A 12,494-nucleotide genomic window follows, 5' to 3' on the forward strand; every position below is an offset into this window, starting at 1 on the left:
CTGATAAAAAACTCTCCAGAAAGTGGGCGTAGAGGGAACCTACCTCAACATAATAAAGGCCATATATGACAAACCCACAGCAAACACCATTCTCAATGGAGAAAAACTGAAAGCATTTCCTCTAAGATCAGGAACAAGGCAAGGATGTCCTCTCTCACCACTATTATTCAACATAGTTTTGGAAGTTCTAGCCATGGCAATCAGAGAAGAAAAAGAAATAAAAGGAATACAAATTGGAAAGGAAGAAGTAAAACTGTCACTGTTTGCAGATGGCATGATACTATACATAGAGAATCCTAAAGATGCCACCAGAAAACTGATAGAGCTAATCAATGAATTTGGTAAGGTTGCAGGATACAAAATTAATGCACAGAAATCTCTTGCATTCCTATACACTAATGATGAAAAATCTGAAAGAGAAATTAAGGAAGCACTCCCATTTACCATTGCAACAAAAAGAATAAAATACCTAGGAATAAACCTACCTAGAGAGACAAAAGACCTGTATGCAGAAAATTATAAGACACTGATGAAAGAAATTAAAGATGATACCAACAGATGGAGAGATACACCATGTTCTTGGATTGGAAGAATCAATATTGTGAAAATGACTATACTACCTAAAGCAATCTGCAGATTCAGTGCAATCCCTATCAAATTACCAATGGCATTTTTTACAGAACTAGAACAAAAAAATCTTAAAATTTGTATGGAGACACAAAAGACTCCGAATAGCCAAAGCAGTCTTGAGGGAAAAAAACGGAGCTGGAGGAATCAGACTCCCTGACTTCAGACTATACTACAAAGCTACAGTAATCAAGACAATATGGTACTGGCACAAAAACAGAAATATAGATCAATGGAACAGGATAGAAAGCCCAGAGATAAACCCATGCACCTATGGGCAACTAATCTATGACAAAGGAGGGAAGGATATACAATGCAGAAAAGACAGTCTCTTCAGTAAGTGGTGCTGGGAAAACTGGACAGCTACATGTAAAAGAATGAAATTAGAAGACTCCCTAACACCATACACAAAAATAAACTCAAAATGGATTAGAGACCTAAACGTAAGACTGGACACTATAAAACTCTTAGAGGAAAACATAGGAAGAACACTCTTTGACTTAAATCACAGCAAGATCTTTTTTGATCCACCTCGTAGAGTAATGGAAAGATAAACAAAAATAAACAAATGGGACTTAATGAAACTTAAAAGTTTTTGCACATCAAAGCAAAGTACAAACAAGACGAAAAGACAACCCTCAGAATGGGAGAAAACATTTGCAAATGAATCAACGGACAAAGGATTAATCTCCAAAATATATAAACAGCTCATGCAGCTCAATATTAAAAAAACAAACAACCCAATCCAAAAATGAGCAGAAGACCTGAATAGACATTTCTCCAGAGAAGACATATAGATGGCCAAGAAGCACATGAAAAGCTGCTCAACATCACTAATTATTAGAGAAATGTAAATCAAAACTACAATGAGGTATCACCTCACACCAGTTAGAATGGGCATCATCACAAAATCTACAAACAACAAATGCTGGAGAGGGTGTGGAGAAAAGGGAACCCTCTTGCACCGTTGGTGGGAATGTAAATTGGTACAGCCACTATGGAGAAACAGTGTGGAGGTTCTTTGAAAAACTAAAAATAGAATTACCATATGACCCAGCCATCCCAGTACTGGGCATATATATACCCAGAGAAAACCATAATTCAAAAAGACACATGCACCCCAGTGTTCATTGCAGAACTATTTACAATAGCCAGGACATGGAAGCAACCTAAATGCCCGTCGTCAGATGAATGGATGAAGAAGATGTCGTACATATATACAGTGGAATATTACTCAGCCGTGAAAAGGAACGAAATTGGGTCATTTGTAGAGACGTGGATGGATCTAGAGACTGTCATACAGAGTGAAGTCAGTCAGAAAGAGAAAAACAAATATAGTACATTAATGCATATTTGTGGAACCTAGAAAAATGGTACAGATGAACCATTTTGCAGTGCAGAAATTTAGACACAGATGTAGAGAACAAACGTATGTACACCAAGGGGGGAAAGTGGCGGGGAGGGGGGTGGTGTGATGAATTGGGAGATTGGGATTGACATATATACACTGATATGTATAAAATAGATAACTAATAAGAACCTGCTGTATAAAAAAATAAAATTCCAAAAAAGAAAATAATGAAAATGGAACAACTGGTAAAGAAGGATCTACAAAGCTAAAAGTTGGTTCTTTAACAATCTAAATAAAATTTACATATTAGTGTGGAAACTGTTTAAGAAAGGAATAAAAGAAGACAGAATAAAACAATTTCAAGAATGAAAAAGGAGACTTCCCTGGTGGTCCAGTTGCTAAGGCTCTGCGCTCCCAATGCAGGGGGCCCGGGTTCAGTCCCTGGTCAGGGAACTAGATCCCACACACCACAACTAAAGTTCCTGCATGCCGCAACTAAGACCCAGCGCAGCCAAATAAATAAATAAATAAATATTTTTTTAAAAAGAATGAAAAAGGATACCTTACTACAGACCCTTCAATATTACAAATACTATATCAAAATACTATTATGAACAACATTATACCAGGAAATTTGAAAAAGTATGTAGATGAAATGAACAAATTCCTAGAAAAATCCAGCTTATAAAAACTAACTCAAGGGGGCTTCCCTGGTGGCACAGTCGTTGAGAATCTGCCTGCTAATGCAGGGGACACGGGTTCGAGCCCTGGTCTGGGAGGATCCCACATGCCGCGGAGCAACTGGGCCCGTGAGCCACAACTACTGAGCCTGCGCGTCTGGAGCCTGTGCTCCTCAACAAGAGAGGCCACGATAGTGAGAGGCCCGCACACCGCAATGAAGAGTGGCCCCCACTTGCCGCCACTAGAGAAAGCCCTAGCACAGAAACGAAGACCCAACATAGCAATCAATCAATCAATAAAATATTTAAAAACAAACAAACAAACAAAAAACTAACTCAAGAAGAAATAGAAATCTGTACAGAATCCAGAATTTATAGAACCGTGGCTAATCACTATTCCAGTCATTGAATACTTGTAGACTATGTATTATCAGTGAAAGATTGTTTCTTTTGGTTAAATGTGATTCATGTGAGTCTGCTTTGACACTTCAATGCTTTATTTAAATACAGTTCTATTTCTTCTAAAATAAGATGTTGGATTTAAATTTCACCCTCCCCCCCCAAAATGTATATTAACATGAAACACAACACTCATTTTAATATCTGGGTCATTTTAAAATTCTGTTAACTATGTTAGGTATATATGACAGATACCTTATTACGGACTATTGGAATGAAGCATGTTAAGCATTTTTAATCAGTTTCCTACTCGGTTTCAACAGCTTTTTTATTAGTTGCATAAAAGCATTTTTAGAATATCTAACAGTTGGTGATTTTAAAATTGTCATTTTATGTCCATTTTACTGATTCTAAAAACTGTGATGGACTTAAATTGTAAAGACAGCCTGTAAAGACAAAAGAGTATTTAAATAAAAATGATGGTTATTTTTGAGCCTTGATTTGCTCATTTAACACGCTTTTCTTTAGGCCCTTGCATACGCTGAAGACTGGCATTGCCATTCAACCCGCTCTCATGGAGATTTCAGTGCAGACCATTTATTTGTACTGTCTTGAGAGAAATAATTTCCAATGGAAACATGAGGCAAATGGATTTGTTTTCTAGAATGAAAGAGATTAGAATGGAATCAGTTCATCCAAGGCTGAATAATAAATAATAAACAAGTGTGTGTGAGGATAGCACGTCATCTTCTATAACTGTTAAAATTCTTATCTTAACATAGATGTGGCGATCGTTGAGCTTTTTAAATACTGTATAGCAAATACCAAGTTTACTTGAGAGCTGCTCTTTTCCATGTGTTTTCTGGGGGGAAAGTTCTCCTAAACTTTGATTCATTGGACGAAAAGCACTAGGCAGCTTTTGTTTATGTGTGACCAGACTGCTTTTCCCTCTGTGTTTTGTGCAGTGGGGTCTCCTTTTGGATCCTTATCATTAGGAACAGTGAGGAATGTCACGCAAATATTTGCATTTTCTGCTCTCTTGAACGGTGTACACATGTATGGCAAGGTGTGGGGAGATCTAGCTTAGCCTCCAGGCTTGCCTCTCCAGTCTTTATGGAACTTTTGTGGCCTATAGCTATTGCCATGTAACTAAAATCTGAATACAAATTATAATGTATGTGCTCATGTATATTCAAATTATAAAGTTTTTTTCTCGCTTTATTTCAGGGTACATTATAGCAGTTTTTTTCCTTATTCTCTTCTCTTTGCATTTAACCTAGTAATATCTCTCCCGAGAATATTATCTAGTTATATTCAAGTACGTGTTAGGCAGGAGTAGAGCTACAGATTGAAATAACCATTTCTTGCTGAGAATTTAGGTTTGTTCCAGGGCATGAGGGCAGTTGTTAAAATCTGGTAGTGACCAGGAAATTGATAGCTTGTTCTTATTTGTCTAGTTGTTCTAGTCTCGGCCAAACAATTTACTTATTTAAATTGATGGCTGATGTTCTCCTTTTGAGCTGTTAAAACATCCAAATACTGCCTGGTTAGCCTGGAAAAGTGCGTACAGCTTAGCACCACGTAGTGTAAAGTGAACCACCCTTCTTTGTCATGGGCAGCACTAGAAGTGTTGGGATTAAGATGGTGAAGCAGTACCTTTCAATTTCCACTTTAATGGTGCTGTGCTGAGAAAGGAGTATAATGCGTAAAGGGTGGCTTTGGGTATTTACATGTTTTATGATCAGTTATAAAGTATAACTGCCCGATGATGAACGTTGGCATCTTAAGTTTTACACTAAGCAGGTGTAGCTCTGGTTTACTGAAAAAGAATTTCTTTTTTGCAGGATTTCGCTAATATAATGAAAATGCTGAGAAGCTTAATCCAGGATGGCTACACGGCTCTGTTGGAGCAGCGCTGCCGCAGTGCTGCCCAGGCCTTCACAGAGTTGCTCAGTGGTTTAGATCCTCAAAAAATAAAGGTGAAATTGCCTCCTGGTAACTTGTTTACCGATGCTAATGCGTTTCAGATGAATTCGTAGAAGGGAACCAGCACTTTGACTTCATTGTACTAATGTATCATCTTGCTGAGATCAGCTGAATTTACTCCAGGTTGTGAGAAGCAGATAACGCTCTGATTCAGCCTTTGTGGTTGCAGTCGTTATAGAAGCCAGGTTTAGACTCTCTCCTTGCACTGTAGTTGGTGTTCATTAGAACTCTTGGCTTTTTATCTTATTAGAGTACTAAGTCAAGGATTTGGACTCACTTTAGTCACATCTTTTCATCCACAAAGAAACTATTAGCTGGGTAAATATGCAGGGTTGTAAGAGAGCAAATAACAGTCTGTTACTCATCCCATTAATATGCAAAAGAATATGACATCAGTTATTCTATCTGTCATGAACCATGCCTTCAGGGAACTCTGAGACAGTGATTTTGTGTTTTAGATACTTGATAGCAAGATAACTGCATATCTTTGCAAAATGTATTTTCTAATTCTGTTTGGTCTTTGTCCCACAGTGATTAGTAAGATATTTTTGTGCTTCTTTTACTGTTGTGGCTAACAAGTTAGTATGATGCACATTGGGCAGAATTATGTTCAGATGTTTAACTGGAGCATTTTAATTGACAGCAACTGAACCTGGCCATGATTAACTACGTCTTAGTAGTCTATGGACTTGCCATTTCACTGCTTGGAATAGGACAACCTGAGGTAAGATTTGTAACAGAGATGATAATTAAAATATGTCATTAATCTTAGAAGGTATGTTAAAATAGTTTTTCCATTTTGGCTTATTTCCTTCTGGGTACTTTTTTTTTTGCTTTCCCAGTTTTATTGAGATATAATGGACATACAGCACAGTATAAGTTTAAGGTGTACAGCATAATGATTTGACCTATGTATATCATTAAATGATTATCACAGTAGTTTAATGAGCACTGTCTGTGTACTTTCTTGATAATTTTTTTTGAAATACCTAAATTTAATTTAGTTTGTGATTTTTTTTGAAAAGAAAATTTAGTTTGTGTGTCCGTTAGAAAAGTTATGCCAGACCACCAGTGGGAATCTACGTTTTATTTGTATAAAAAGTAAAGGACCTGATGTATCATGAAAAATTTCGGAAACATGTTGAGGTAAAAAGGCAAGTTGGAGAATGTAGTAAACATCGTGATATCACTTATGTGCAATTTGGAAAACTTACAGGACAGTAGTATATTGTTTATGGCTATCTGTGAATCTTGCAAAAGTAAAAAGAAACATGGACTAGCCCTACATCAAATTTAAGATAATGGTTGCATTTAGTGATAGAAGAAAGGAATGGGACTTGGAAGGTTAAAAAAGCAGAGTTCAACTTTGTGTCATGCCTTTTTATTTTTTCAATCATAAAAGGAATGCTAATGTTAATAGCTCTTAGTTCTGGATCGTAAGTACCTGGGTGTTTTCTCTTCTAGAGTTCAGGCTTCCCATAACCACACGCAGTCAGCGCATGGGTGTCAGCACACATGGTTTCCATTTCTCATGGTCCTTCAGTGCTCTCCTGGAAAGCTTACTTACCTGCACTGCCCAGCATTACACTTTGCTTTCCATGGCTTCGAGTTTTTGATAAAGGTTGAAATGGCTCTAGAATTACCTCAGGAATAATACATCCTTTCTACGAACTTGGGCCCCAAGCTTCCTAGGCTAGATGAGGCTTAACCCTAACTGCTCCCTAATAAGGATCAGGTTGTTTTATGTTCTGCTCTCTGAGTGGTCCAAAGAGCCTGAGGTTCATTTTCCTTGTGACATGCTGTTGGTCTTTTTTTTTTTTTAATTTATTTATTTGTTTTTATTTTTGGCTGTATTGGGTCTTTGTTGCCGTGCGTGGGCTTTCTCTAGTTGCGGCGAGCAGGGGCTACTCTTCGTTGCAGTGCGCGGGCTTCTCATTGTCGTGGCTTCTCTTGTTGCGGAGCACGGGCTCTAGGCGCACGGGCTTCAGTAGTTGTGGCACGTGAGCTCAGTAGTTGTGGCTCGCAGTCTCTAGAGCGCAGGCTCAGTAGTTGTGGTGTACGGGCTTAGTTGCTCCGTGGCATGTGGGATCTTCCCGGACCAGGGTTCGAACCCGTGTCCCCTTGCGTTGGCAGGCAGATTCTTAACCACTGACCACCAGGGAAGCCCCTTTCTTGTTCTTGATGTGACAGATGAGTGTCTTTCATTAGGGAATCTCTAACTCTATTTTCTAGTCGATTGTTGGAGACAGGACTGTATGATCTCCATTGTTCTATTCTTGGCAGAGTAACAATAAGCTTCTTACCATGTTTTGCCTTACCGGAACTGAAGAAATAGTTTATTACATTTTTTATTTACTTTGATTTACTTTTGGTTTAAAAAAAAAACTAAATAGGTATGCTAGAACTTGGACATTTAAGAGAATTTCATCATTCAGAGTGTCCCCAGAAGGAAGTATTCACTCCAGAACAGCTCTTGCTGAAACATTTTTGGCATGCCTCCTTTGGAGCTGGCCTCAAAGCTTCTTATTAACTCCATTTTGTACTGACATTTCCTTTTTCACCCACAGTGGAGTGGCCAGTATTGCTTTGAGCTAAGTGTCTTTTGGATTTTTTCCAAAACAATATTCATTCAAAGCCCAGAGGCTTCCACTGTTGAGAATATTCAAAAGAATGTACTCTAAGCTCTGTAAAGTTTACTAAAGAGCTGTTTTTAAGACAGAGCATTTGTCTGTCTGATGTCACAAAACATTGTGGCAACATCATTGGAATTCCTGTGATCCCAAGGGGGCAGCACTTACTAGGATATATGTTATGGCGTGTTTGCATCCAAATCAGTCTCTTTTACCCAGAATTCACACCTTTTAGGGTTAGCCAGCACACACTGGGACCCCTGTGTGTTAGTAAATGCTCGTTTGGTTGGTTGTCTGATTTCAGTGGCAACTTTTCATTCTGGAGCTGGATCATTTTGGTTGTGTCTCTTGAGTATCCATATGGTCAAAATTTATGTAACTGTTAAGAAAATGAAGTGCAGAATGTATAATTTTGCTGTAGAAATTTTAGGATATACGGTTGTTTTTAATATTACACAAAAGGAATCAACTTTCAGGTAAAATTGGATCCAGTATTTCTCTTTTTGTGTAAGGGATCACTGTTCTCATTGCTATTGAAGGAATTATCTGAAGCTGAAAACCAGTTTAAGAGGATGATTGAACACTACCCCAATGAGGGACTTGATTGCTTGGCCTACTGTGGAATTGGAAAAGTGTATTTGAAAAAAAACAGGTTAGTAGAAACCACACTACTTTATGCTCTAGGCTGGTTACTCATTTCAAATCTAATGTGATGATGATCCTTTTTCTGGAGTTATTTTGGTATCTTCTCTGTGGCACACTATGATAATTGTGTTTACTTTGAGGACTGGCATTTGAATATTAATTATTAAAGTAAGGTCAATCACTTCAGTTCCCAGTGCTTTCTAATTTTGAATGTAATAGGAAAATCAATAATAGAGTAATTTGGACTTCCCTGGTGGCACAGTGGTTAAGAATCCGCCTGCCAATGCAGGGGACATGGGTTCGATCCCTGGTCCAGGAAGATCCCACATGCCGTGGAGCAGCTAAGCACGTGTGCAACAACTACTGACGCCTGTGCACCTAGAACCTGTGCTCCGCAACAAGAGAAGCCACCGCAATGAGAAGCCCGCGCGCTGCAGCGAAGAGTAGCCCCCGCTCGCCTCAACTAGAGAAAGCCCATGCGCAACAACGTTGACCCAAGCAGCCAAAAATAAATAAGTAAAAAATAAATTTAAAAAAATAATAGAGTAATTTGACACAAAGGATTTTATGTTTTATCTTTTAGTATATGTCATTTATAAATGGCGACTGAATTGGTATAAATTAATGCTTTACACGTGTGATTATATAATTTTTTGGTTAAATACCTATTTCCCCCAAAAAACTTGTATGAGGATGTGTTTTTTAATTAATTAATTTATTTATTTATTTATTGGCTGTGTCGGGTTTTCATTGCTGCGTGTGGGCTTTCTCTAGTTGTGGGGAGCAGGTGCTACTCTTCGTTGTGGTGCGTGGGCTTCTCACAGCGCAGTCTCAGTAGTTGTGGCACACGGGCTTAGTTGCTCCGCAGCATGTGGGATCCTCTGGGACCAGGGCGCAAACCTGTGTCCCCTGCATTGGCAGGCAGGTTCTTAACCACTGCACCACCAGGGAAGTCCCTAATACGAAATATATATATGTTCAAGGACATTATGAGTTAGAAACAAAAATCTACAGCCAATATAGTGTACAGCCAATAGAAGTACAGCCAATATAGTGGTAGGTATGTTAGATTATTTTTATAAACAAATAATTGTTGACTGATTGAATATCATTCATAACTTTTAATTATCCTTAAATTTTCATCTAACTGTTTAGAGGAAGTTTTATCAGACCATTGGTATTCTTGGGAACCCAATCTTAGGGGTTGCCTAGAACCTTCTTTAATAGATCTTTAAAGATTAAAGAAAGTTCTTTTACTTCCTGAAGCTACTGTCTGACCAGTTCAACTCTTTTAAGAATCAGGGGTGGTGAGGATTTAGCAGTCACCTCTATGGTAATAAATGAAATTAATTCCAACTTAGCATAAGTTGTTTGGGACATACCTGTTTAATGCAGTGGCCACATGCAGATATTCACAAGATCTGGGAACGTAACATAAATGTGTAGCATCATGGAGATTGTAGTAAATGAAGACGTGTTTGCCATTCTGAAAGGCATTTAAATTTTTTAAAAATTTATTTTATTGAAGTATAGTTGATTTACAATATTGTGGAAGGCCATTTAACTTTTAATTTCACAATAATACGGTTTGTGTTTCAATGTCCAGTAAGCTGGTTTTTTGCTGTTGCAATGTGCAGTGTCTGGTTGAAAGTCCTGCTGTTTATAACTGTCTTATGGTGGATGCTGGTCTAGCTTTTCTGCAGGTGAAGTTTTCTGTACCCAAAGGCAAAAATGACTTCTTCAATTGGGAAATCATTTCAAGATTGGAGAAAGCAGAGAACCCTCTATTCTCTAGTCTGAAGAGAAGAATAAAGACTGGGATAACCTTATAATCCAGTATTCTTTTGTTGAATGGACTGTGGGAATCTATTGAGATTAATTTTTAAACCATAAATTGGAACTGAAAGATTTCATATTTATAGTTAAAATAGTTTACATACACATTTGTTCTGTTAAAATAATTCACTGCTTTATAGTTGAAGATGTCCAGAATATACGATTTCTTTAAAAATTTTTCAGCAAAGCGGTTTTACTATAGATGTTCTAAATGAGTCAAGTTAAAAAAATTTCCCTATTTATGATTAATTAGTTGAAGTGGAGCTTTGCTGTTGCTCTACAAGAATCTAATTAGATTAGTAAATGAAATAAAAATGGAACAACCATAATTTATTCAGTTTTCTGTTTTAATTGTTGAAAACTTAAAAAAAAATTGCAACTTTAAAAGGACTAGTGTGCACCTACCATAATAAAGCCAGTGTCCAGGTAGATTAGTGTTTAATTTATATTACCTTTGTAGCAAACAGTGATAATGTCTTGTTTTTTAAAGAACATATGGGTTACATTGAATATTTCTGTGTAGTGATTTGTCAAATGTACTCTTACCTAGTAAGCTTGAAATCTCTGTGCCTTGTTGTGGGGAATGAAAATTCATGTCACATCTTTAATACCTTCTTCATAATTATGACTTTAGATTTCTAGAAGCTCTTAATCATTTCGAGAAAGCAAGAACCTTGATCTGTCGTCTTCCTGGAGTGTTAACTTGGCCCACAAGTAATGTGGTTATTGAAGAGACTCAGCCAGGGAAAATAAAGGTAACCGTTCATTTCTCTAGAGAGCATCTTACTAACCATAAAAGCTCATCTGCGCTTTTGCGCTCCGACTCAGGTATCAGAAGACAGGTAGGAGCACTCTGTCCTCACATGCGTTTCCCCTTGAAAGACTGGTGAGAATCACCAACGTTTATTGAATGTTTCCTGTGTGCCAGTCATACACCTTCCATTTATCATTACCTTTAACCCTTACAGCAACCCTGTGTGATGAGCACTATGATTATTCCCATTTTACAGATGAGGAAGATTACATTTAGAGAGGTTAAGTGTTGAGCTCAAGGTTAAACAGCTGGGAAATGGTAGAGCTGGGACTTGAATCCAGGCATTCTGACCAGAATGTGCACTGTTAAGCAGCATGGCGTACTGGTTGTACTTAGAGAAAGGTATAGCATTGTTTTTTCATCATGGTTATTAATGGTACTTGAAATGGTACCATTAATGGTACTGAAAATACAAATTTACAAATGGTATTAATGGTACTGAAAATACAAATTTAGTCTCATATCCAGAAGTGTAGGATGCTTTGCCAGTTCTAGAAAGACTAAAGTATGTGAATTGGCTTGGATGGGCCTTTACTTGTGATGAGCCCTGGCATTTACTCAGAACTTGCTTTTGGCTGAAGCTTTTAAAAGCACAGGAATCAACTCTTACAACTCAGTAATAAAAAGACACTCTAATTAAAAGTAGCCAAAAGATCTGGATAGGTGTATCTGCTAACAAGTTGTATAAATAGACAATAAGCATGTAAAATGTGTTCAACAGTTAGCCATCAGAGAAATGCAAATCAAAACAAGATACTACTTCATACTCACTAGGGTGGCTGTAATCAAGAAGGCAGACAATAACAAGTGTTGGCAAGGATGTGGAGAAATCAGAACGTCCATGCATTGCTGTAAAGTGTAAAATGATGAAGCTGCTTTGGAAAACAGTCTGGCAGTTCCTCATAGGTTAAAGATAGAGTTACCATATGACCTAGCAGTTTCACTCCTAGGTATGTACAGAGACAGGAAAACATATGTTCTCACAAAAACTTGTACATGAATGTTCATAGCAGTATTATTCATAGTAGTCAAAAAGTGGAAACAGCTCAAAGTGTCCATCAGCTGATGAATGGTTAAATAAAATGTGGTATATCCATATAATTGAATATGAGTGACAGAAACCAGACACGAAAGGCCACATACTGTATGATTCTGTTTGTCTGAAATCTCCAGAATCGGAAAATCTATATGTGAAGACAGATAGTAGATTAGTGGGCTAGGGGATTGAGGAAGGTTGGGGAGGGATTGCTAATGGGTATGGGGTTTCTTATTGCGTGGTGAAATGTTCTAATTTTAGGTTATCGTGATGGTTATACAACTCCGAATATACTAAAAAACCACTGAACTATACACTTTAAGTGTGTAAATTGTATGGTATATGAATTATAGCTCAGCAAAGCTGGTATAAAAAATAAAACTAAACATAGGGATTGTTGGATTTCCCTCTCTTTATACTGGATTGGAGTGGAGGCACAGGAACTACTGACAACGAACAGCCAGCACTGGAAGCGTGGCATGAGTCTTGG

At 37.7% G+C, this 12,494-nt stretch overlaps 1 protein-coding gene across 11 annotated transcripts in view; it reads left to right on the forward strand.

Annotated features, from left to right (window-relative positions):
- The window catches only part of TTC3 (tetratricopeptide repeat domain 3), a 141,732-nt gene that overhangs the window by 62,428 nt on the left and 66,810 nt on the right, over nt 1–12,494 (forward strand). For all 11 annotated transcript variants that reach the window (XM_059921519.1, XM_059921517.1, XM_059921527.1 and 8 more), the window contains 4 exons: nt 4,902–5,036; nt 5,687–5,767; nt 8,213–8,325; nt 10,789–10,909. In XM_059921519.1, the coding sequence (XP_059777502.1) occupies nt 4,902–5,036; nt 5,687–5,767; nt 8,213–8,325; nt 10,789–10,909 (450 nt within the window). The remainder of the gene's footprint in view (nt 1–4,901; nt 5,037–5,686; nt 5,768–8,212; nt 8,326–10,788; nt 10,910–12,494) is intronic.

This window comes from Balaenoptera ricei, chromosome 4, assembly GCF_028023285.1.
Source record: "Balaenoptera ricei isolate mBalRic1 chromosome 4, mBalRic1.hap2, whole genome shotgun sequence".
Lineage (NCBI taxonomy): Eukaryota > Metazoa > Chordata > Mammalia > Artiodactyla > Balaenopteridae > Balaenoptera > Balaenoptera ricei.